Source organism: Bos mutus, chromosome 11 (genome assembly GCF_027580195.1).
Source record: "Bos mutus isolate GX-2022 chromosome 11, NWIPB_WYAK_1.1, whole genome shotgun sequence".
Classification (NCBI taxonomy): domain Eukaryota; kingdom Metazoa; phylum Chordata; class Mammalia; order Artiodactyla; family Bovidae; genus Bos; species Bos mutus.
In genome coordinates this window covers 44364978-44392696 of record NC_091627.1, presented here as the reverse complement: position 1 = coordinate 44392696, position 27719 = coordinate 44364978, and the positions used below count along the sequence as shown (strand labels likewise).

The 27719-nt window shown below is 36.9% G+C and overlaps 1 protein-coding gene across 5 annotated transcripts in view; it reads right to left on the bottom strand.

The window, feature by feature from the left end:
* The window catches only part of VPS54 (VPS54 subunit of GARP complex), a 102647-nt gene that overhangs the window by 53046 nt on the left and 21882 nt on the right, over nucleotides 1–27719 (bottom strand). For 3 of the 5 annotated variants that reach the window (XR_011466038.1, XR_011466039.1, XM_070379376.1), the window contains exons 2-7: nucleotides 23661–23816; nucleotides 20077–20318; nucleotides 17397–17475; nucleotides 14798–14832; nucleotides 12606–12737; nucleotides 9025–9410 (exon numbers count right to left, since the gene is read on the bottom strand). Coding sequence is in view for 3 of the 5 variants with exons in the window: in XM_070379376.1 (XP_070235477.1) it covers nucleotides 9025–9410; nucleotides 12606–12737; nucleotides 14798–14832; nucleotides 17397–17475; nucleotides 20077–20318; nucleotides 23661–23796 (1010 nt within the window). In the remaining 2 variants the exon portion in view is untranslated. Of the gene's footprint in view, nucleotides 1–9024; nucleotides 9411–12605; nucleotides 12738–14797; nucleotides 14833–17396; nucleotides 17476–20076; nucleotides 20319–23660; nucleotides 23817–27719 lie in introns of those variants that run through there. The other 2 variants (XM_070379377.1, XM_070379378.1) reach the window with 2 other exon arrangements.

Below are 27719 nucleotides of genomic sequence, written 5' to 3'. Positions count from 1 at the left end.
GGAACCATCCTGGAACATTCCTAGAACAAACTCATATTTTTTCTTTAAAAAGGAAACTTTATTTTCTAGCTCTACCCACTAAAAAGGCTTGGCGATCATGACCAATCAGCCTTTGATCAGAGGTGTAGCAAGGAACACCTTGCTACAAGGAACACCTAGACTATAATTTCTAAGTACCATTTCCTACTAAAAAAAACTAGGACTCCTTAGAGAAATGGCAGTTTGCAAATCTGGAACATAAAAGTGTAACATGAATATCCCGTCATAACATGAAGTAAGAAAACCATCAACAACTACTCAAAGAATCAAAAGGATTTGAGGAGGTTCCTATATAAGAACAAAATGAATACCAGTGAAAATTTTTTAAAGGAAAAAACTTGGGGCTTCCTTGGTGTCTCAATGATAAAGAACCCTCTTGCCAGTGCAGGAGACATGGGTTTAATCCCTGATCCAGGAGGATCCCACATGCCACAGAGGAACTAAGCCCATAAGCAACAAACATGAGCCTGCTCTAGAGCCCAGAAGCAACAGCTACAGAAGCCCATGAGTCCTAGATCCTGTGCTTCAAAAGAGAAGCCATAGCAATGAGCAGCTCACATACCACAACGAAAAGTAGTCCCCACTCACAACTAGAGAAAACTCACTCAGTAACAAAGACTCAGCACAGCCAATAAACAAAGTTCTAAAAAAAAGACAAAAAAACATTGATACTTCAAACATTTATAAAACCATGTGCTTATAAAACATTTGGAAGATGCTAGGCTGGATCATGGAAAAAGCAAGAGGTCCAGAAAAACATCTATTTCTGCTTTATTGACTATGCCAAAGCCTTTGACTGTGTGGATCACAATAAACTGTGGAAAATTCTGAAAGAGATGGGAATACCAGACCACCTGACCTGCCTCTTGAGAAATCCGTATGCAGGTCAGGAAGCAACAGTTAAAACTGGACATGGAACAACAGACTGGTTCCAAATAGGAAAAGGAGTACATCAAGGCTGTATATTGTCACCCTGCTTATTTAACTTATATGCAGAGTACATCATGAGAAACGCTGGGCTAGAAGCACAAGCCAGAATCAAGATTGTCAGGAGAAATATCAATAACCTCAGATATGCAGATGACACCACCCTTATGGCAGAAAGTGAAGAGGAACTAAAGAGCCTCTTGATGAAAGTGAAAGTGGAGAGTGAAAAAGTTGGCTTAAAGCTCAACATTCAGAAAACTAAGATCATGGCATCCGGTCCCATCACTACATGGGAAATAGATGGGGAAACAGTGGAAACAGTGTCAGACTTGATTTTGGGGGGCTCCAAAATCACTGTAGATGGTGACTGCAGCCATGAAATTAAAAGACACTTACTCCTTGGAAGGAAAGTTATGACCAACCTAGATAGTATATTGAAAAGCAGAGACATTACTTTGCCAACAAAGGTCCGTCTAGTCAAGGCTATGGTTTTTCCTGTGGTCATGTATGGATGTGAGAGTTGGACTGTGAAGAAGGATGAGCACCGAAGAATTGATGCTTTTGAACTGTGGTGTTGGAGAAGACTCTTGAGAGTCCTTTCGGGTGCAAGGAGATCCAACCAGTCCATTCTAAAGAAGATCAGCCCTGGGTGTTCTTTGGAAGGAATGATGCTAAAGCTGTAACTCCAGCACTTTGGCCACCTGATGCGAAGAGTTGACTCATTGGAAAAGACTCTGATGCTGGGAGGGATTGGGGGCAGGAGGAGAAGGGGATGACAGAGGATGAGATGGCTGGATGGCATCACCGACTCTATGGACATGGGTCTGAGTGAACTCTGGGAGTTGGTGATGGACAGGGAGGCCTGGCGTGCTGCAATTCATGGGGTCGCAAAGAGTCAGACACGACTGAGCAACTGAACTGAACTGAACTGAGATTTTCAATTCATTATTTCAAAAACTGCCAGATAAAGGAAAAGAACCTAGAATTTATCTTGCCTATCCTTGTAAGAATTGTCCTTCAGAATTAACAAATAACTGTTATGGAGAAATATGGCTTTACAGAAATATTCCATTAATAAATGAATAAGGAAGTTTAGAATTAGAATATCATGATTTGCAACCCACAATGAGATGATAAATCTAGGCAATGATCATCAAATGGCTGCTAATATCATAAAAAGAGACAACCAGATATATGATTTCTAAGAAAAACTTAAACTTGATCAAGCCTTTAAATCTAACTATAAGCTTATAAAAAGTATAGGCAAAAGGAAACCTGCTAATAAACATGTGGATGAAGTTGGCAAAATCCAGACTGTGAGAAGCACTACAAAGATAATTTCTTCAATAAATATTTTGAAAGGGGAAAAATGAGAAGAATGGAGAACAATATCAAAAGACACTTGAAATATATCAATCAATTGTAATATATAGTTATATTTTGGACCTATTTCAACAAATACACTATGAAAAGAATTTTGAGAAGTAGGAAAATTTGAACACTGACTAACTATTTGAAACTATAAATGATATTAGAATTATGTTTTTAAAGATCCTATCTTTCAAAGATATATAATGGAATACTTATGGATGAAATGAAATGATATTTTGGATTTGTTTCAAAATAATCCAAGAATCGGGGAGGAATACGGAGAAAACAAAGTTGGCCATGAGCTGATAATTCGCAGGTGATATGCAGTTTACCCAGCTTCATACAACTCTTCATATAATTTCCTCTATTTTTGTGTATGTTTCAGTTTTCAACAAGCTTTTTAAAAAGTAGTAATAGGGTAGGATATAAATCCACACAGAACTTTAACAATGCTTGGTTATCAATTTTTATAAAGATCATAAATTCCTTTTGAATGTAGACTAGAGGTTACCACTCAAGTATGTGTTACCTTCAGGTATAAGCAGTCCTCAGCAAATCCCAACAAATAATTATGGTAGGAAGTCCAGAGGACTGCATCTAGTGATATTCAGCATAATAATTTAAATGTGAAGTTCTATTCAACCTCAGATACTACTATATTTTAGTTATTTACTAAGTACTTTCATTTCTATGCCTCTTAATTTTAAAGTCTGATAAATAAATAAAGAACAGATATGAATTTCAATACTAGTATCAAATAATATTTATTATGTACTCACAGGTATAAGATAACATATGTTAATAGATTTAAGTGAATCCTTAAACAAAACTTTTAGAATTATAAGGTTTTATAAGATTCACCTTTTCGTCCTTGCTCTGTGTTTACAATATTTTTGACTACTTTATCAATAGATGCAATTGTACTGAACATTATTAACCTTACCTAAAATATTTAAAGACAGATCCGTTAACAGTTCATTTTAAAAGTATGAGAAGAAGTGGGCAGCAGAGGATGAGATGGTTAGATAGCATCACCAACTTAATGGACATGAATTTGAGCAAACTCCAGGACACAGTGGAAGACAGAGGAGCCTGGCATGATGCAGTCCATGAGATCACAGAGTTGGACACGACTGAACAACAAAAGCAACATCATCATCCTAATAATCACACGCAGTAATTAAGAGTGGTGGAAGAAATATACTGAAATGACAAATAACTAAAAATACCTTTCTAAAAACATACACAGGTCCATATATCCAGCTAAATAAATCAGAGCAATTCTAATACTTGCTACTTTAATATGCCTCAATTTGTACATGAATTCAACTCTTCTACTAAGCTGTGGGTTCACAACAATGACTTCTGTGCTGCTTTTATCAGAAAAACTTACATATCAATAAACCCAGCAGTAATACTATTTTCATCAAATAGCAGGAAATTTGTTGTTTTGACTTCATCTCAGAGCATACAATGTGGATGTTTTTATGTTACAATGTTTTGAAAATCTAAATTATGTAAGACCATATCAGGAGCAAACAAGATATTAAATACCTTTTAATACTTCCAACAATAAAAATCCCTTAAGTGGAATCCTAAGGTGGCCTCTCTGATCAATAGAATCTTGTTACAGTAAACTGGAACCTGTAATTAACTCTGAATGTTTCCCACCTTTTCTTTCAAAAAGAAAAAGGCGGCGGCAAACAACTAGAAAAACTAGTTGCATTAATTTTTATCCTAAAATCTATTACTATGGTAGGTTTCTCGCTTAGCAAATCTGTAAATTGCCCACAGTTTAACACCTCTTGCACTAGAAAATTAGCACTGATGTTCAGAGTGATCTATTTGAGATCCTATAAAACCTCAATGAAATATATTAAAAAGTATACATAATTCTTGGGCCCAATGAGATCTTGACTGAATTTTGACTCTACTGTTTTATAATGTGCTCTATGACTTGGAGCAAGTTATTTGTATAACTTGCAACAAGTTATCTAAGATTTTCAATGCTTTATCGTTCTTATCTATTAAAATGAGGCAAGACTATCTCAGAGGGGTTTTCTGGAGTGGGGAGTGGCATCAAATAATATCAATACGTACAATATTCTTAGCATAGTATCTTGTACAGAATACCAAAGTATTCAAAAAATGTTCTTGGATTTTATAGTGGTGGTGGTAGTAAGTAGTAACAAAAAAAACTAACAATGGTGAAAACTGAGAAGAGGTTCTACATAAACCTTTACAATAAGACAGAGCAAATAACATTATACCCCTGAATTTCAACATAACTAAATCTTTTCTACACGAAACCTGCAATATGTCAAGGATCAAATATATTTTCGTATATATTTTATGTGAAGAATAAATGCTCTTTATAAAAGAGCAGGTCTTAAAAAATATTAGAAAGATACATGAGCAAAAGGTAGACAACTAGAATATTTGAAAGTCTTTAAAAAATTATATGCCCTTTTTTATGAAGAATATTTTGTCCTCTGAGTTAAGATACAAACCAAAAAAGTGAGCCTGAAAATAAAGGTAAACTCTTCCTTGCATTCCAGCTCAAGATGATTACAAGATTATAAAATTTTCACTTTGCCTTCCAATAAATCATAATCTACTAGGAATAAATATTCAACCCTGTTCTTAAATATTTTCCAGATAGCTTTGGATAACTATACTTTTAATCAATATTATTGGGCATAAACTTATGAGTCAAGAAAATGAAATAAACTGCATGACCTTTGGAGTAAAAATTAGAATAGTTTCAGAATTTGCGTTCAGCAGGCAAGCATTTAATCTTTGTTTCTATTTCTCTGTTCAGAGGATGAAGCATTCTACTTTGTAGAATCAGTTGCTAATATTCATCAACATTTTAATTATATAGTAGTGACAAGTGAAAAACAGCTTCTGTTATTACAGAAGTCCATCTTGCTAAAATACTGACAAAATTATTAATTTTAAAAACATATTCCATGCACACATTTAAAAGAGAAATATTTAAAATTTCAGAGGTAAAGGGGAAACTCCAGAAGTTGGTGATGGACAGGGAGGCCTGGCGTGCTGCGATTCATGGGGTCGCAAAAAGTCAGACACGACCGAGCGACTGAACTGAACTGAACTGAAAAATCATTTTGTCACCCTGGGTTCCCATGCTGAGAAATTCAAAGTAGACTCCAAAGGACTACAAACCACCCAAAACTGATTGCAAAATATTACGTACAGGTATACTTTTATGGAAAGAAGGTCTGACCACAGCTTAAAATACATTTTCAAAGAGATCTATAATCCAAACTTCTGTAAACATAAATGTCTGGAGGTTTTTCCCCTAAGGTTAAACTCCATAGTAATCTGTACACTCATCATCATACTGTACTGCACCATATCATAACTACCTAGTAATTTCTGTATCCCTACTGACAAATAAATTGCAGAAACAGAATAGGAAGCATCTCTGCTTTGTTCATGGCTATAGTCCCAGCATTCTGCCAGGTGTCTCTCATGTAACAGATGATCAATTACCATTTCTAAAATAAATGAATCAATCATTCACTTGCATAATTAAATTTGGGCCAATTTTTTTTAAAGTGCTTTCTAAATAAATATTCCAATTACACACTCTTAGTAAGAACTTATAATTCAATTAAAATAATTTTATATTTAAGATAAAGTGAAAGTCGCTCAGTTGTGTCTGACTCTTTCTGACCCCATGGACTGTAGCCTGCCAGGCTCCTCTGTCCATGGAAATCCCCAGGTCAGAATACTGGAGTGGGTAGCTGTTCACTTCTCCAGAGGATCTTCCCAACCCAGGAATCGAACCCAGGTCTCCCACATTGCAGACAGATTCTTTACCGTCTGAGACATCAGGGAAGCCCAAGAATACTGGAGTAGGTAGCCTATACCTCCCAGGAATCGCACCATGGTCTCCTGCATTGCAGGCTGATTCTTTACCAGCTGAGCCACCAAGGAAGCCCATATTGAAGATTTCATTCAGTTAAGCAGGCCTGCAAAGTCCTTGTTGAAGGCCTATCTGCTGGGAAACCCACCTAAATCTTACACCATTGAGTGACTACAGAGAAGTTTTATGGAAGATGTGCTCTATATAATGTAATATATTCTGAAGGTTTTCAGAATATATCAAGAAATTTTGATGACTTATAACTGGTCTGATCTGCAAATTAAATATCTGACATGATCAAACATAAAATAACTAAAATCCTAATTTTAAAGGTATTTTCAAAATAAAGCCTCAAAAGAAATTGGGTATCTTCCACCATCATGTGAAATTTTTTGCAATGTGACAGACTGCAAATTAGACATGAATTTGAATAATTATCTAATTTAAAATTTTTTCAATAGCTTTTAAAATGAAGTGGTATTCCTTTCTCCACTTTCTCTACTTTGACACAAAGCTATTTCAACATTTTCAAAATGTTATTGGTTTCAAAGTTGTGACTGGCCTTTTATCAATTTCATCTACTAGAGAATTTAATTTTACTTCTTTATGCAAATATCTCTTTCAGAATTTTCCACAGGTTATTGTGATCCACACAGTCAAAGGTTTTGGCACAGTCAATAAATCAGAAATAAATGTTTTTCTGGAACTCTCTTGCTTTTTCAATGATCCAGCGAATCTTGGCAATTTGGTCTCTGGTTCCTCTGCCTTTTCTAAAACCAGCTTGAACATCTGGAGGTTCATGGTTTGCGTATCGTTGAACCCTGACTTGGAGAATTTTGAGCATTACTTTACTAGTATGTGAGATGAGAGCAACTGTGCGGTAGTTTCAGCATTCTTTGGCATTGCCTTTCTTTGGGATTGGAATGAAAACTGCCCTTTTCCAGTCCTGTGGCCAGCGCTGAGTTTTCCAAATTTGCTGGCATATTGAGTGCAGCACTTTCACAGCATCGTCTTTCAGGATCTGAAATAGCTCAACTGGAATTCCATCATCTCCACTAGCTTTGTTCATAGTGATGCTTCCTAAGGCCCACTTGACTTCACATTCCAGGATGTCTGGCTCTAGGTGAGTGATCACACCATCATGATTATCTGGGTCGTGAAGATCTCTTTTGTACAGTTCTTCTGTGTATTCTTGTCACCTCTTCTTAATATCTTCTGCTTCTGTTAGGTCCATACCATTTCTGTCCTTTATCGAGCCCATCTTTGCATGAAATATTCCCTTGCTATCTCTAATTTTCTTGAAGAGATTCCTAGTCTTTCCCATTCTATTGTTTTCCTCTATTTCTTTGCACTGATAGCTGAGGAAGGCTTTCTTATCTCTCCTTGCTATTCTTTGGAACTCTGCATTCAAACGGGTATATCTTTCCTTTTCTCCTTTGCTTTTTGCTTGTCTTCTTTTCACAGCTATTTGCAAGGCCTCCTCAAACAGCCATTTTGCTTTTTTGCATTTCTTTTTATTGGGGATGGTCTTGATTCCTATCTCCTGTACAATGTCACAAACCTCCATCCATTGTTCATCAGACCACCTGACCTGCCTCTTGAGAAATCTGGATGTAGGTCAGGAAGCAACAGTTAGAACTTGACATGGAACAACAGACTGGTTCCAAATAGGAAAAGGAGTACGTCAAGGCTGTATATTGTCACCCTGCTTATTTAACTTATATGCAGAGTACATCATGAGAAACGCTGGGCTGGATGAAGCACAAGCTGGAATCAAGACTGCCGAGAGAAATATCAATAACCTCAGATATGCAGATGACACTACACTTATGGCAGAAAGTGAAGAGGAACTCAAAAGCCTCTTGATGAAAGTGAAAGTGGAGAGTGAAAAAGTTGGCTTAAAGCTCAACATTCAGAAAACTAAGATCATGACATCCGGTCCCTTCACTTCATGGCAAATAGATAGGGAAACAGTGGAAATAGTGGCCGACTTATTTTTTGGGGCTCCAAAATCACTGCAGATGGTGACTGCAGCCATGGAATTAAAAGATGTTTACTCCTTGGAAGAAAAGTTATGACCAACCTAGACAGCATATTAAAAAGCAGAGACATTACTTTGCCAACAATGGTCCATCTAGTCCAGGCTATGGTTTTCCAGTAGTCATGTATGGATGTGAGAGTTGGACTATAAAGAAACCTGAGTGCCGAAGAATTGATGCTTTTGAACTGTGGTATTGGAGAAGACTCTTGAGAGTCCCTTGGACTGCAAGGAGATCCAACCAGTCCATCCTTAAGGAAATCAGTCCTGGGTGTTCATTGGAAGGACTGATGTTGAAGATGAAACTCCAATATTTTGGCCACCTGATGTGAAGAGCTGCCTCATTTGAAAAGACCCTGATGTTGGGAAAGATTGAAGGCGGGAGGAGAAGGGGACAACAGAGGATGAGATGGTTGGATGGCATCACCAACTCAATGGACATGAGTTTGGGTAAACTCTGGGAGTTGGTGATGAACAGGGAGGCCTGGCGTGCTGCGGTTCATGGGGTCGCAAAGAGTTGGACACGACTGAGTAACTAAACGGAACTGATCCAAATATCTGTGTAAATATTGGTCCTTATGATTTTAGGGTAAGACTAAAATTTTAGAATGATAATTTTAAACAGGTCAATCTAGAAGAAAAAAATACCCATGTAATTCTAAATACACTCATACTTTTTCAGTTTTCATTACACACTAAAATTTATCCTTTGAAAATTTAACACTATTTCTAATGGCTTACTTAATGGACATACCGGAAGCTATGAATGCCCTGAAGTTCTTGCTGTAGAACCTCTTGTGTTGTTGCTATTAAGTCCAATGCTCCAACAAATTCAGAAGTAGATAACAACACCTGTACTGTAGGCTGAGTCTGGTGTACAGTGGCCATTAACTTCAGTTTATTGTATACTTTAACACAATTATTTCTGGTAAGTGCCAGTCTTAAAATGTGTAGTGATCCTTCACACATTACTTTATCAATCTGTGCAATTTTATCTCGAAGCATTTTTACAGCCTGGGAAGTTTTCTTGAGGTAGTCCTGCAATTCGTGTTGAGAGGTCATTGCATGAAAAAATGCTTCTGAACGTAAAGAGATCTGGTGAGCAATGTTTACTTCCACAATATCCAGATAATGGCTCAGCTTAAGAGGAAAGAAAAAAAAATCAGAGTTATAAGTATATTTTAACTATCCAAATGTTTTCTGAAAATGATACAATATTTCTACATGTATTTTAAATCCCATTGTGTGAACCATTAGATTATATGATGCTTGCTATTAGGCACACAAAATAGAAAGGTGATGAAAGGTAGAGCCCAAAGATTAATAAATGTAAGACAAAATCACAGTAGGTGATTTACCTTCTTCCTCTGCTCCTGCCACTACTGCCCTCCAAACACCAACTACTTTCTAGAAAGTAAAAGTACCCCACCGTCACCTCAGAGTATAAGCTAGTTTCAGAAGTTCTAAGATCTGAGAGAGAGAGAATATTGATTTTCTTAACCTCTACACATCATCATTATCACCAATATCAAGTCATTTATCTGACTGAAAGATAATTATAGGTTATTATTTATTGACTTCTTCCTTCTATGTATCAGGAACTGGTATTTTTTATATATATATATATATATAATTTACTAATTTCAACAGTCTTAGAATACAGGTTTTATTATTATTTTCTTTTACAGATGAAGATACTAAGGCTTAGAAACTTTAAATTACTTGAATAAAGTCATATAATTAGTAAGCAGAAAAACTGAAATTTGAGTTCAGGTTTGTCTAACTCAAAAACTGAAGTTCTTTCTACTGCACCATGCTGCCTCAAAACACTACAGAATTCATGAAAGACAGATTGGTGATCAAGTCACTAATTGTAGAATGTACCAGAATTCATTTGGATCTTTTTCTCCCCCAGGGCTGTTTATTTTACATTTCAGCAATTATTCTTTTATCAATTCATAAAATCCACGTTATTTCCAATGTGCTTTCCTCTTAAATGACTGATAGAAGCCTGAAACAATTAATTCATATATAGTTTATCAGTAACACTATCAAAATTAATTCCTAGAGTAACATATATTAAAAATGCTTTCTAATTTCAAATATGGAGTCCTAAAATTTGAGTTGTCTTTTCTTCCTTCAAAACTGCATATGTCTTTTTTTGGCTATATTATCTTTCTATTTGTCTCTCACTTTTTTACTTTTAGAGTCTTCAACCCATAGCTCAAACTTCAAGAATTATCTCTGAACATCTCAGAATTCACAGTGTTAAAGGGTTAATGGGCTTTCTACATTTAGGACTCATAAAATTAAGAGATTATTTGGTCACCAAGCTTGTTTCCTTAAAACTATGCAGGATGATGCATATCTTCAATAAGGCTCCTTCAATAATATATTAATAAATAGATTACAAACAAGACATTCTTTTATAGTTTAAATCTCTTGCATTTCTACTCTTTCGCTGTTGTTCTTTTTATCCTCAATGACTGCTCATTTATTTACCTAAAAAGCAATAAGGAGATGAAAGTACTTAGTTACATCACAAGCTAAAGTAACTCAATTTTCAGAAAATGGAGAACGAGTAACTCCTTTAAGACAGTGCTACTCGAAATGCAGTCCATATGCTGCTGCCAGTTTGTGAACTGTTCAAGAGGTCCAAGACGAAAAGAGGAACTTTGCTAGAATTTTTCATGGAAAGACTTTCTTAATGAAGGAAACAGTACAATGATTTACATTCTAAACCGAACTCGTTAATCTCATCGCAGAACACAACTTTGGATAGCAGCACTACGATAAGATATAAATTTCTCTAATCCTTGCTAGTATCCCCTCTTTAAAACTAGCAAGATAAAACAACTGTCATCAATCATAGAGTAAGTTTGAATCCTGTCTTCGAATCCTGTTTTCCATTCCTTTTCTAAGAATAGAGCAGAATGAGAAGGAAACAAAATGTAAAAGTAACAAAGCTGATTTTGCAACTTTACAAAAAAAAAAAAAAAAATCCATTAGTCACTCTTAACATTTAGCATAAGAAAAGTATTTCATTTGAGTTTCAAAGATTTTTGTAATTTATCAATATTCCATTGATATATTCTTTTCAAAGACATAATATTTTCATAATTCATTTCCTATTAAAAATTCTATAAAGGGAACAATTTTTTAAAGTATTCATAAAAGCATTTGTATAGATTGATGAAATTTTTATTGGCTTCTGTTGTTTTTCTCTTTTAAGGTATACAACGGGATATACTTGGAATGTAAAAAAGCAGTCTGGGACTGAGTCTATGTCCATAAATCTATCCTTTTCCTAAGATTTATGAATTTATTTTTACTCAAGGAAAACCTTCATAGATGAAAATGTTGCCAAAAAAAAAAAAGGGAACTCGTTTTCAACTATGGGGAAGGCATACTCATAATTCTTTCCTCACATTTCTTCTCCTTTCCTAAGTCGCCCTTTCTTCAGTTGAAGAGGACTAGACCCAACTTATTGAATAACCCACATGAGACAAGCTTTCAGACTGCCAAGAGCTGTCATTAGACTACAACGGAATGCTTCATCTCAGTTTAGGAACCACAGTCAGTTTCAGAAATGTTCTAAACTTGAGTGCTAGGAAAGAACAGAGATCAAAGGTCTTTACTTCCTATTCCAGTTTTACAAGAGTCTTGATATGTGAGTTCTGTTTAAAGTTTTACATTTTAAATGACTTTCAGGTGTTGACTTCTGAAATATAGAACATTATATATAAGATTTTGAAAAACTGCAGACATGCAAAAGGCTAGGCTTTGCAAAGCTTTGCAAAGCTAAATGAACACTGTAATTTTTAACTATGATATTTTTGCTTCAAAAGAATCATCATTACTATGTGTAAAGGAGGAAAAACAGTTTCTTAGGAAAAGTTCATTTTCTGTGATTTAAATCATAAAGAATATAAAATTAGCCAATATATTGTTTGGAATAAAGGTAAAACAATTAATTGCATTATCTACTACATCCTTTCATCTGAATTTCTGTCAACTGCTGATTTGGATAAGAAGCACTCAGACAATAAGCTTTTCCTTTTCAACAGAACAACTGGTATTGTATTGAAACAAAATACTGTTACTTTATCAGTTAAGATTTAAAGGGTTCAAATTATCAGTAACAATAAGGATGAAATTAAAGGAATTAGTGCTTACTAAATAACTAATTATGAACACACACAAATATTGGGTTGGCCAAAATGTTCATTCAGGTTTTTCTGTATGATATCACAAAAAATCTGAATGAATTTTTTGGCTAACCCAATTGTATCATTTGATTAAAATAGTTTTCTACATGGAAAAAATAAAAATTACCTTTTCTTGTAGCAACTTTGAGGAAGCTGCATCACGATTTCCTTTTCCACCAGCAGTATTAAAATGAGACCATGGTAAAACTGAATTAAAAGTTAAGGAATCGTCCAAGGCAAAATCTGGTTTCATAAAAATCTAATAAAAAAATGCATTTCCCTCAATTAGATAAACATTTTCTTTACATCTAATATCCCCTTCATTAAAATAATTAACTTGAATCTCAGACATATACAGAAAAAGGAAGTGATAACAAGCTGCTGCTGCTAAGTTGCTTCAGTCGTGTCTGACTCTGTGCGATCCCATAGACGGCAGCCCACCAGGCCCCGCCGTCCCTGGGATTTTCCAGGCAAGAACACTGGAGTGGGTTGCCATTTCCTCCTCCAATGCATGAAAGTGAAAAGTGAAAGTGAAGCTGCTCAGTCATATCCAACTGTTAGTGACCCCATGGACTGCAGCCTACCAGGCTCCTCCATCCATGGGATTTTCCAGGCAAGAGTACTGGAGTGAGTTGCCATAACAAGCTATGTATATAAAAATCTATCTCTGGATTACAGCAAATGGCTACTTACCGATATCCTTCCCTAATCCATGCTTTATACTACCGTCAGACATACCATTAAAATGCAACTGTAACTATTATAATCAAGTTCTCTTTTTAAATTTCTCAGTGAATTCCCATGACTGACAGACCAAACTCTCTTAGAAAGGTATAAAGAGCTTTATTTACCTCATACTTTACAAAATTTATTTATTTAACCCCATCTCTAAACACAAGGGGCTTACCTTACAGTTCAGCTGGTAAAGAATCCACCTGCAATGCAGGAGACCTGGGTTTCATCCCTGTGTTGGGAAGATCCCCTGGAGAAGGGAAAGGCTACCCACTCCAGTATTCTGGTCTAGAGAATTCCATGGACTGTATAGTCCATGGGGTCACAAAGAGTCGGACATGACTGAGCAACTGAACTGAACTAACTGATGATTGGGAAATCTAACTAGGGACATGAGTATATTTTCTAATCCCTCTAGTATAACTAAAAGGATTGATTAATTCAATACATGTTTATGATGATTTATTCTTATGCTAGGCACTAAGGTGGAAACAAAGCTAAATTATTACAGAGATCCTAATCTCAAGGATCTTTCACCACAAAGATGTGATAAAACATATACATAAATATTTTATAAGGAAAAGAGTGACAAATGTCTTAAAAGGGACAGTAGGGATCTAGATAAAATGCTATGAGAGTTTGGCAAAGGGTCCAATGATCTTCATTTGGGGGGAAATGTATTCATACAAGTTGCCATTTAAGCAAGAAACTATACAAGATAAGATATGAAGAGGTAAAAGTCTTTCAGGCTAAAGGAACAGTGCAAATAAAGCATGAAGCCAGCAAAAAGTCTGAAGTAAAAAATGTGTAAAAAAGAAAAAATAAAGAATGTCTAAGATTAGTAGGCAAAAGTTAAGAGTATGACTATGATGGAAATGAATAATTAAGGGCCTTAAATTACAGAGTTTGAATTTTGTTTTGTAGAAATCAAAGAACTTTAAACATGACTGCCCTTTCCTGTTTCTTTCATCTTTCTGTCTCTTCTCACCCTAAAAAGCAATATAGACCTCTGAGAATCTGACGAATGCAATGGACTCTTTCCCCAGAAAACAAAAACACATTCATCTATTACATGCCTCTACACAAATTTTCATACAAAGAAAATATCTCTAATAATTTGGTGGGGTAATAAGATCAGTGGGGGCTTCCCAGGTGGCTCAGTGGTAAAGAATTGGCCTGCCAATGAAGGAGATGCAGGAGATGCTGGTTCAGTCTCTGGGTTGGAAGATCCCCTGGAAGAGGAAATGGCAACCTGCTCCAGTATTCTTGCCTGAAAAATTCCACAGACAGAGGAACATGGCAGGCTACAGTCCATGGGGTTGCAAAGAGTCAGATTTGACTGAGCAACTGAGGATGCAATAAGATCAAATTTTTTTTTTAATGACGAGATTTAAATATACTTGTAGTTTTTGGTGATAAAGAAGAGACTGATAATGCAAAACAGAGCAAATAAAAGTGATGCAATAAAGTCCCAGAAAAATCAAAGTGGTCAAAGCATCAGAAAACAGCCCAGTGAAAGTTTCTTTCAAGACAAAATTAAAGATCAAATATTAAAAAGCTGTATTCTCATTTTTCAGGCTTTGTTACCTTAGGTACTTGCTCCAGATCTGTCCTGGATTTATCTATTTTTAAAAAGAAAAGGAAAAATATGATTTTTTAAAACTTGTTTTCACTTTATTTCCATAAAATATATTTTGACAGATTCAACACTATACTAGGTCACAACTAAATAACCACTTAAGTTTCTTTCTTCAATAAATAAACACCTCCTTATGTCTAGCAGTAGGCAAAGTGCTGAATAAGACATGTTTCAAATAATTTTTATCAATTGTATAGTAGCAATAAAACAACTAAATACGTTTCAAATCTTTTTAAAATGGACACAGAAAGCTTGGTACTATCTTACAGAAATACTATTTTTATTGTTCAAAATATCTACCATCCCATGCAGAATTTCTTTGATCAAAGTTTTTTTTAATACCATATTAGTTTTCTTCTTAGACATCTTAATTTGTATCATCTACAAGCTTCTTGAAAATGAACCTCCTTCATCTTCGTCTTCTAATCAGATCTCAAGACAAGGCACCCTCCTTTCCAAACTCAGCTTTCTGTACTTAGACTCCATCCTCTCCTGCCTCTTCTCTGAGTTCACTTCATCAACTACCCTGCCTCTCCATACTTGCAACCTTTTAGAAGGCCTTTCCTCTTACCATACAAACATGCTCAGTTCTCTTCCATCAAAAAAAAAAAAAAAAAATGATGATGATGAAGAAAGATAAAACCCAGGGCCTAGTGTAGACTAAGGCAAAGGAGAATCTCAGGTGCAAATTTCAGGAAGCACTCACCCTCAGGATTATGCAAATATCTCTCTTGCCTCATCTAATCCTGGCCTTGCAAAAACATCCTTCTACCACAACTACTAATAGAAACAAACTAGAAGGATTCTGTTCCCTCTAGTCAAAACTTTACATCTCAGATCTTCAAGTCACATTCATACTGGCAGTCTCCCCTTCTTACTTTTATACTTGCTCCTTTAGCACACACTATTGACATTTCTGTAAGTACTGCTGCTGCTGCTGCTGCTGCTGCTGCGTTGCTTCAGTCGTGTCCGACTCTCTGTGACCCCATAGACGGCAGGCCACCAGGCTCCCCCGTCCCTGGGATTCTCCAGGCAAGAACACTGGAGTGGGTTGCCATTTCCTTCTCCAATGCATGAAAGTGAAAAGTGAAACCACTACTTCAGTCTAAATGTTCTCCCTAAGATCTCCCAAATTGCCAAATCCATAGAGACTTCTCATTGTGCCAACTTGCTCTATCCCTGAAGTATTCTGACACTGTGGACTAATCATTCACATTTCTTTGAAATTCTAGCTACTTTTTATTTCTAAGGTGGAACTCTCTCTTGGTTGACTCTCCTACTCTCGGACTACTACTTTTTAGTCTCCAAGTACCTCATCTTCTACTGCCATTTAAATGTGACAGCTTTCTGTTCTATCATTCTTTTCTCCTTACTACTCACATCTTCCTAGGTGATCCCACCTAGGCCCTTGGATTCAGCTACCATGCTATTGGCCAGCATGTGGTCTATGATAACATCTATTATACTTGGTATCTCCAGCCTAGATCTCTTTCCTGAGCTTTGGGTTAAATAACAGACTTCTCCTTCTCTGCAAAACTTCAATTAAACCACCCTCCATCTCCTCCAGAATTCCTGCTCTTCCAATATCACCTCTCTCACCAAACTGTACCTCTCACCTGGCCAGCTGTCCAAGTAAAAAATCTGGGAATCATCTTTAACCATCTTGCTCCATTACTAACGAACGATTGACAACCAAAACTTGTGTATCCATTTCTGAGGCATATCTTAAAGATCTAATTTTTTCTCCATCTTCATTATAACTGCTATTAGGGACACATGATTCCTCAGTTGTATTATGGCAATAGCCTTCAACTTTCTTCTTGCCTCCAGTTTTATCATCTATAAATTTACTATCCACAACTGTTTTTACAGTGAAATGAATAATCATAACTCTAAGCATGTCTGATTTAAAATATTTTGGAGCTCTACACTACTTTTAGAAAAGAAAAATTCCTTAGCATGATACACAAGGCTCTTCATGATCTGACTCCTACCTACTTCTTCAGCTCATTTCTGGTTCACAGTAGAGCCAGCATACTAAGTTCTTGCAGGTCTAGAATATGCTAAGACTTTGCATAAACTGTTTCCTTTCCTGGAATGCCTTTTTCCACATAAATATTTCTTGATAGTTTAAAACACAGACAATCCTCATTAACTAGGAGTTTTCATAAACCTAAGTTAGGAACTCTTTACAATATTACCATGCTGAACTTATTGTTCAATATACAGTGCTGCAATTGGTTTGTTTAACCTTGTTCAGGAAACCATCAGCTTCATGAGAATAGGGACTATTTCTTATTCCTGTATTTTTAGGCAACAAGCAAAGTACAAAGTACCTGAATATTAAAAAAGTATTTGTTGAACTGAAGGATAACACTACCATCAGATCCATGATTTTTCTTTTTAACAGTTTTACAAAAGATTATGATTGTAGGCTATAGAAATTTCGCTAGAAATAAAAATTAGATATTACAGTTAACAAGGTCCCCAAATTAAGATTCTGTTCATTAATATTTATGCTATGCTACAAACAGCAAATATTCTTACCATGAGTATGTAAGAGAGTTCTGTCAAAGGTATCTTTAGGAGGACAAATATTCTTGCATCTCTCATGAATCTTTTCTCTCTATTTAGAAGACAAATAAATATTATCAATGCTATGTGGCAATATGAGTATTCAGAGCATTAAAATATTTAACAACAGAATATCAGGATACACCAAATAAGTTCTAAAATTTTCTAATATGATATCACTAGCCTCTTGAACTTAAATACAAGTAACAAGTATGCTTAATAAACCAAATATCACTTAGATGCATGAATGTCTATATACTTACCCATTTTATACAGTTACAGCAAAATCTCCATAAATTTGGAATGAAGTGGAAAAGTCAATTAAAAAAACCCTTATTTTTATAACAGAAATCAATGGGGGTACTTCCCTGGTGGACTAATGGTTAAGAATCTGCCTTCTAACACAGGGGGATATGGGTTCAATCCCTGTGGAGGAACTAAAATCCCATGTGCCTTGGAGCACCTAAGCCTGTGAGCTGCAACTACTGAAACCCTCACACTGGCACCCACCCACAACTAAAGAGAAGCTCAAGCCTGCATGCCTCCCTGAAGCATCCATGTACTGCAAAGGAAGATCCCGAATGCTGCAACGAAGACCCAACACAGCCAAATTTTTTTTAAGCAACTTTTTCAAAATAAGGAAGAAAAATTTTAAACCTATACACCCAAAATAGAAAGACAGATTATTAGTTAATACATCCTCTGAATCCAAAAAAAAAAGTCAGAAAGAAACTCCACTCTGATTTCAGATTAGATGACCACTAACACTGTTATCTTTCAAATACCATACCTAGGACATATGGGAAAGTGCAATGTGGTAAGGAAAAATAATGCTGGGTTAGTAATATTCAGAATTCTGATGGCAGTATTCTAGAACTATCTTCCAAAGTGGCTGTACCATTTTACATTCCTACGTACAATGAATAAGAGTTCCTATTAGTCACATCTTTGCCAGCTTTTGGTCTTGACAGCTTTTTGGATTTTCATCATTCTAAAAGACATGTAATGGCACCTCATTTTAATTTGCAGTTCCTGACTGACAGATGATACTGGACAACTTTTCATATGCTTACTGCTGTTGCTGTTGCTAAGTCGCTTCAGTCGTGTCCGACTCTGTGTGACCCCAGAGACGGCAGCCCACCAGGCTCCCCCATCCCTGGGATTCTCCAGGTAAGAACACTGGAGTGGGTTGCCATTTCCTTCTCCAATGCATGAAAGTGAAAAGTGAAAGTGAAGTCGCTCAGTCCTGTCCGACTCTCAGCGACCCCATGGACTGCAGCCCACCAGGCTCCATCCATAGGATTTTCCAGGCGAGAGTACTGGAGTGGGGTGCCATTGCCTTCTCCATCATATGCTTACTGCTGCTAAGTTGCTTCAGTCATGTCCGACTCTGTGTAACCCCATAGACGGCAGCCCACCAAGCTCTGCTGTCCCTGGGATTCTCCAGGCAAGAACACTGGAGTGGGTTGCCATTTCCTTCTCCAATGCAGGAAAGTGAAAAGTGAAAGTCAAGTCACTCAGTCGTGTCCGACACTTAGCGACCCCACGGACTGCAGCCTACCAGGCTCCTCCATCCATAGGATTTTCCAGGCAAGAGTACTGGAGTGGGGTGCCATTGCCTTCTCAGTCATATGCTTACTAGCCATCTGCATCTCTTCTTTGGTGAAATGCCTGTTCAGATCCCTTGTCTATTTCTTTTGTGGTGAAATATACATAACAAAAAATTTACCATTTAAAACCACTAGTGGAGGTGGCCAAGATGGGGAAGTAGAATCTGAACTCACCTCCTCCCACAGACACACCACAATTACAATTATTTACAGAGTAACTATTAATGAGAACCTGAAGAATAGCAGAAAAGATTTTTCACAATATAAAGACACAGAAAAGAAACCACAACAACACAGGTAGGAGAGGTGAAAGTATGACCCATATCTGTAGGTCAGGGACCCAAAAATGGGAGAAATATCACAATCACACAGGTCCTCCCCAAGGAGCAAGGGGTCTGAACCCCACCTCAGGTTCCCCAGTCCAGGGTCCTGCACAGGGAAGATGAGCCTCCAGAATGTGTGACTTTAAAAACTAGAGGATCTTATGTTCAGGACAGCTGGAGAGCTATAGGAAACAGAGACTCTGCTCTGAAAGGCTGTTTACAAAATCTCATATGCTCTGAGACCTAGCCATAGACAGCTATCTGAAAGGAGCTTGCTCGAAAGTCAATGGATAAACTTGAAAGAGGCAGGAGGCAACTGGGATGCCTCTAGGGAATGGAGATAATGGGAGCAGACATTTTGGGAGCATGCTGTACTGCAATGACACCAGTGCTGGTAAGCACCGTTTTGGAACCCTCCCTCTAGTCTATTAGTACTGGGAACCCAGCCCTGAGCCCACCCCAGGCTGAGCAGACAGCCACATGGGGACTCAGCCCCATCCCTCCAGTAGACCCACAGCCACTGGCTGAGTCACAACCCCACAGGAGCCATGTGAAGAAGACATACAAATGGTCAACAGACACATGAAAAGATGTTCACCATCAGTAATCATCAGGGAAAAGCAAATTAAAACCACAATGAGATACTACCTCACAACTGGCAGAATAAATCAAACAAGAAACGTTTCACTTTTGACCTATTACTTAAAGATTAGATATTACCTGAGAGATTTCCTGTTGATACACTGTAAAATGTTCCTTGCTGATCTGTGGGAGGTAGAATGAAGGTATGACTTCAGTGTCCACAAAGTCCAATCCCCATGTTTTTGTGAAGAAGTCAGATTCTCTTTTTGCTAATCTAGGATCATTTAATGCTGCTGGGAGATTTACTTTGGAATGATATATAGTCCATCTATGTTGATCTGTAACTAGAGATGGGGCAACACATAAACTACTTGAATCACCTGCAAAAAGTAAACAAGAGAACTTTATAAAGTAAGTTTTATGTTTGAAAGTACATTCTAGAAAAAAAGATGTTTAGATTATACAAAGCAATTAAACTTTCCCTCCCATAACAATTGTCTTAACCTTCAGCTTTCAATATCAACTGCCAAAGGGGAGGAAAAATATGTACAAGATAAAGGATATACAAAATTTGAGGGTTATAATTGAACAGTGGGGTGAAGAAAGTCTTTCATTAATCTCTTTCCTTAATGTACAATTAAGGAAATTTATCTTTTCTCAAAAACTTTTTTTTCAACATCAAAACTCTTCTACCTTCTACTGTATATCTTCTGTTCTTTATTACTCCAGATTTTTTCATGGGTAGGCATATTTTTCTATTGTTTTATGGCAGACCAGGTTCCAATATCCTTTTTTGCAGCTTATAATTAGATAACTGAAATGCTGCTGTAACATTAACCATAGAGGAAAGAAAAACATGCAGTTGGTTCTCATTACTCGGTTTGTTCTATAAAGTCACTAGAACATATAATAAGCAAACAATGAACCTTTGCTCCCATGGGAAATACACAGTTCAGTTCAGGCACTCAGTCGTGTCTGACTCTTTGTGACCCCATGGACTGCAGCACACCAGGCCTCCCTGTCCATCACCAACTCCCATTCTACTCAAACTCATGTCCATTGAGTCAGTGATGCCATCCAACCATCTCATCTTCTGTTGTCCCCTTCTCCTCTCGCCTTCAATCTTTCCCAGCATTAGGGTCTGTTCAAATGAGTCAGCTCTTCGCATCAGGTGGCCAAAGTATTGGAGTTTCAGCTTCAACACCAGTCCTTCCAATGAATATTCAGGACTGGTCTCCTTTAGGATGGACTGGTTGGAGCTCCTTGCAGTCCAAGGGACTCACAAGAGTCTTCTCCAGCACCACAGTTCAAAAGCATCAATTCTTCGGCGCTCAGCTTTCTTCACAGTCCAACTCTCACATCCATACATGACCACTGGAAAAACCATAGCCTTGACTAGATAGACCTTTGTTGGCAAAGTAATGTCTCTGCTTTTTATATGCTGCCTGGGTTGGTCATAACTTTTCTTCCAAGGAGTAAGCGTCTTTTTAATTTCATGGCTGCAGTCACCATCTGCAATGATTTTGGAGCCCCCCAAAATAAACTCAGCCACTGTTTCCACTGTTTCCCCATCTATTTGCCATAAACCATGAACTTCCAGATGTTCAAGCTGGTTTTAGAAAAGGCATAGGAACCAGAGATCAAATAGCCAACATCCGCTGGATCATCGAAAAAGCAAGAGAGTTCCAGAAAAACATCTATTTCTGCTTTATTGACGATGCCAAAGACTTTGACTGTATGGATCACAATAAACTGTGGAAAATTCTGAAAGAGATGGGAATACCAGACCACCTGATCTGCCTCTTGAGAAATTTGTATGCAGGTCAGGAAGCAACAGTTAGAACTGAACATGGAACAACAGACTAGTTCCAAATAGGAAAAGGAGTACGTCAAGGCTATATACTGTCACCCTGCTTATTTAACTTATATGCAGAGTACATCATGAGAAACACTGGGCTGGATGAAGCACAAGCTGGAATCAAGATTGTAGGGAGAAATATCAATAACCTCAGATATGCAGATGACACCACCCTTATGGCAGAAAGTGAAGAGGAACTAAAGAGCCTCTTGATGAAAGTGAAAGAGGAGAGTGAAAAAGTTGGCTTAAAGCTCAACATTCAGAAAATGAAGATCATGATATCTGGTCCCATCACTTCATGGCAAATAGATGAGGAAACAGTGGAAACATTGTCAGACTTTATTTTTTGGGGCTCCAAAATCACTGCAGATGGTGATTGCAGCCATGAAATTAAAAGACGCTTACTCCTCGGAAGGAAAGTTATGACCAACCTAGACAGCATATTAAAAAGCAGAGATATTACTTTGCCAACAAAAGTCCATCTAGTCAAGGCTATGGTTTTTCCAGTGGTCATGTATGGACGTGAGAGGTGGACTGCGAAGAAAGCTGAGCACCGAAGAATTGATGCTTTTGAACTGTGGTGCTGGAGAAGACTCTTGGGAGTCCCTTGGACTGCAAGGAGATCCAACCAGTCCATCCTAAAGGATACCAGTCCTGGGTGTTCATTGGAAGGACTGATACTGAGGCTGAAACTCCAATACTTTGGCCACCTCATGCGAAGAGTTGACTCATTGGAAAAGACTCTGATGCTGGGAGGGATTGGGGGCAGGAGGAGAAGGGGATGACAGAGGATGAGATGGCTGGATGGCATCACCGACTCTATGGACATGGGTCTGAGTGAACTCCGGGAGTTGGTGATGGACAGGGAGGCCTGGCGTGCTGCAATTCATGGGGTCGCAAAGAGTCAGACACGACTGAGCAACTGAACTGAACTGACTGAACTGAACTGATGGGATCAGATGCCATGATCTTTGTTTTCTAAATGTTGAGCTTTAAGCCAACTTTTTCACTCTCCTCTTTCACTTTTATCAAGAGGCTCTTTAGTTCTTCTTCACTTCTCTATATGGGTTATGCATAATACTGGGTTATGCTCCTACAAATCTCTGGAACTTTCATCATCCAATCAACATATAATCTTATTTTGTGTGTGTTTCTGTTTAAAGACACTTTATTTAATAAATATTGTTCAGTCTTTAGCACTGTACTCACGGCTAATACCACTATAACCCATACCTGAATAAAGCTTACATAACATATTTCCCTGATGTAGCCCTCTAGTGCTTAGAAACACTAGAAAGCACTTCAGTGCTATGTTTGGAAACCATTTTGAACAGCAAAACCATCAGCAAAAATACAAAAAAGTGTGGCACTAAACAGACCACAAAAGGGACGTGTGTCTACAGCTTAAAAGCTGAAAGAAGGCAGAGTGCTGCTTTGTTCAATTTCAGGTGGGAACATGTACATCAGGCAATTCAAAATTTTCACTCCTTTGTGCATGTCTGCAAATGACCACGAAAGTGACACAAATAGTGATTTGAGGGTACAATTAAGGTTTAGGAATTAGATAAATTTGCAAATGTAGACTCTGCAAATAATGAGGATTGACTGTACTATGTTTAACTGAAGAGCTTTCAATCTGTACCCTCATCTTCAATTTTGTTTTTCAATTTCTCTAAGTGACTTCTTTTATGGAAACGTATAAAAAGAACTATATTCCAATTTCCCAATCAATTTATTTCCAAATTATATGTCATCCTAGTTTTCACATTTACTCTTTTAAGTAGATGGAATCTAACTATTCTAATCTAACTATCTAACTATCACAAATTCTCAATAAAATTCCTTAAAAAAAAAAAAGCATTACCTGTGGGTTCCTTGGGACACACATCTGGCAGTGACTGCACAGGTCGAATGTGTTTTGTCGGGTCTACCTCTTTTTTAAAGAAAACATCACTGCTGCTTCCTTGAGGCACTGGTGAAGAACTGTGGCTTGAAGCCATTGCATAAAATCACCACTCAACTGAAAATGAGCAAAAAACAGTAATCAAGACACAATACAAATCATAATTCACCTAAAAGTATTATGCACATCATAAATTTTCTTTCAAAAACATACTATTTAAAATCCATCAAGGTGTAAGCACATAATTTGAATACTATTAATTGTGGGAGTCATTCATTATATTTAGTTTGCTAAGAAAGTTATTGGTCCTTGTTTAAAAAGTATTCTCCTCAAAGTGCAATATCCTTAGCCTTTTATCTGAAGTCAAACTAGATACCAAAACTGTAACCAATATATATTAAAATTGAAAACAGTCCATTCATTCAACAAGTATATAATTCAGCATTACAGCAAAATGGGTAAATGCATGGAATTTTGAAATCTGACTGAGCTCATATCCCAGCTTCATTTACCAGCAATATAACCTTGAGGAAATTTATTTAACCTTTGTATGCTTTACTTCATCTGCAAAAATGGAGATGAAAAGCATTCATCTCATAAACATTTTGTAAGAATTAAAGGAACACATGTATGTAAAGCACTTAAAACAATGCCTACCTCAAAGTTAGTGTTCACAAATGTCAGTTATCATTATGATTACAATTACTATGTGACAGGCACTATATTAAATGTTTATAAAAGTATCATTCTTCAAGCTACTCCCAATTATATTAGGTAATCAAAATAATCAAATCCCTAAACAAAACACAAGTTAATCTATGTCTACACTTTTTAACAAGTACAGAAAGAATTTGTGGGCAAGACAACATAATAAAGGCTACAATGTCAGGTAAGACTTTACAAATGAAGTAATATATAACCTGGATAATGAAGAATATGTATTACTTTATTATCAGACAGTAGAAACTCTTACATTGCTGATCATATCAACCAAACACTAGGCATTCAATAAATATTTTTAATGAAGGAATAAATAAATGAACATAAACAGAAGCCTTTATTTGAAAAGGCACTTAAGAGATCACCTTGTCTAAGTTCCCCAGTGCTAGAGATAAGTATAGCAAGGCCCAGAAGGACTAGGTAGTTTACAAAGATACATGTGGTTTAACAAGTTTTTTGCAAAGTCAATTTAGGAAATGTGGTGAATAGAAAAATAAGAGTAAGCTATAAGAAGCAGCGATATAAGGGTAAGACTGATGACAAAAAAGTTATCCACTCTAACTCCTCTGTAGTTTGATAGTAAGTTTAAAATGACATATCCCAGACTTCCCAGGATACCTGTTTCAGTCCTGCTAACACAAAGGAAACACATTCAATTATACTATTCACTGAGACTAGTAGAAATAAGCTGCTAAGAAAAGAACAGAGATAAATAATTTCCTCAAAATTCCTGAGCAGAAAGCAAAAACAGCATGAACAAAAGTTGAGAGACATGAAATAATCATAAGACTGTACGGAAACTGACTTGGCTGTTTGCTGACAAAAATGCTACCAAAAGTACTGACAAGTAAACCATATTTACACATACACACAAAGACAGTATGGCCAGACTACAGGAGCCATTAGAAGTTTAGGGGGAAAAGAATATGATGATGAAAATATCTGGGAAAATTAATCAGGGTCTTGATTTGAAAGGCACCACTGGCCCATTGCATTTATACCCTTTTACGAGGAGATCTAACCAGTCCATCCTAAAGGATATCAGTCCTGGGTGTTCACTGGAAGGACTGATGCTGAAGCTGAAACTCCAATACTTTGGCTACCTGATGCGAAGAGCTGACTCATTGGAAAAGACCCTAATGCTGGGAAAGATTGAAGGCAGGAGGAAAAGGGGAAGACAAAGGATGAGATGGTTGGATGGCATCACCAAGGCAATGGACATGAGTTTGAGTAGGGTCCGGGAATTGGTGATGGACAGGGAAGCCTGGTGTGCTGCAGTCCATGGGGTCACAAAGAGTCAGACACAACTGAGTGACTGAACTGAACTGAACATTAAGTATACAGTTACTTCTGTATAAAAGCATTTGTATGTTTAAAGAAACAGAAATATCCAAAAGATAGGAAACAGTGATAACACAGAATCCTGTACATTAAGTGTTTGGTAAAGACAATTGTAAATGTAACATTAAGTCTGTTTAACATTTTTGTTACTTTCAACAAATAAAATGGCTAAAATAAACATGTTCTGACACTTAAAGATGTAGGCTACAAATATATAGAAAGTGTATTTATGTCAAACACCCATTGCTTGATGTCAGATAAATTAAACATTGATTCCTCTGTTGTTTTTACAGTGAAAATAAAGTCTAATTGCCATCTTAGGAATCTAGAAATACTTGGGAAGATGAGGACTTTTAAAAAAAAATTTCTAGACTCCTGTAAGTTACTTCTCACTCCTGGGTGCAGAAATAAAGATATTTTATTTACTCCTTAAAGTTTTTGAATTGGTTAACATATACAAGTTTCTGGGGTTTTTCCCCCTACATCCTTCCTAATTCCTATGAAAAGAGGGACAATCTCTAGCTATAAGGAGATTATGTAAAATTAGAGTACTACCTACATGAGTGAGCCCCAATTTCTAACCATCTCTCAAATCCTCTCACCACCCTGTTTTTATTAAGACACAGTAAGAACCAAACTTTGTATTAATAACCACATAACAAGTATGATACAGACATTTAATAAGTGTAATCATTGGTAATAAAACACACTGGATTTATTCAAAAAGCATGGATATATAAACAAATACAGTAAACCTACATGGCCTCTAAACCACACAATTTCAGGAGAATAATCTTTCAAACGGAGAAGGCAGTGGCACCCCACTCCAGTACTCATGCATGGAAAGTCCCATGGACAGAGGAGCCTGGTGGGCTGCCGTCTATGGGGTCGCACAGAGTCGGACACGACTGAAGCAGCAGCAATCTTTCAAAGAAATAATCTTTCACTGAAAGGTTAAAGAACAGAAATGATGAGACATCATAAAAAGAAAGTTTTAATGGAGAAGGCAATTGCACCCCACTCCAGTACTCCTGCCTGGAAAATCCCATGGATGGAGGAGTCTGGTAGTAGGTGACTTAGCAGCAGCAGTGTAAGCAAAGAATAGTCTATTCAGAAAAAAAAAAAAAAAAAAAACAAAAACCACAGAATACAGGAAAAAGGAAAGCTCTCAGCACTAATCACAGGCAACTCCTGACTTCTATTAATAACACTTGCACTTGTAACTGCCACCTAGATGCAAACTGGACACTTAACCAGTGGTCACCAACAATGAGAATCTATAAATAGATCTACCCTTCTTCACAATGTAATCTTCTCATAACTACATCAATACTATATACAAATATCTTCTATTGAAGCCTTCTTTGATTTCTTACACTTAGTCACTGTTTATGCATTTCTATTTTGCACCAATCATACTGAAATTTTGGTTTTCATATAGATCTTTCCTATTAGACTGTGAACTTCTTGACGTTTCCATTTCCCTGTGTATTCTACACACCTAATACAGTTCCTGTCACATAGGCAGTATACAATATTCTACAGAAGAATGAAATGGATGTTATGCAGGACAGATCAGAAGAGAGAAACATTAGACAATTACCAATCATCCTTGAGTGAACAGATAAAAGCATAGGTCTGGGCTGATAAAGGAATAAACAGACTCATTCATTTCAAAAGCAAGAAACTGGAAGGATGAATAAGTCAGAAACATTTGATTTTCTTTCCTATAGTTCAAAACATCTTTTTATGCTAAAAGTTTAGTTAAGATGTTCTATTAAAAAGGGCTAGACACAGTGTCACTCCAGAAGCAATGAGCACACCAACTGCTCAGACCCTGGTTTCTAAATACCATTCCCTATAAAGAAACAATGATTCTTTAAAGAAATAGTTGACTCCAAACCTGGAGCATAGAAAGAACAAGTCGATCATGCGAACTCTTGTGTCAGAAAGCAAGGA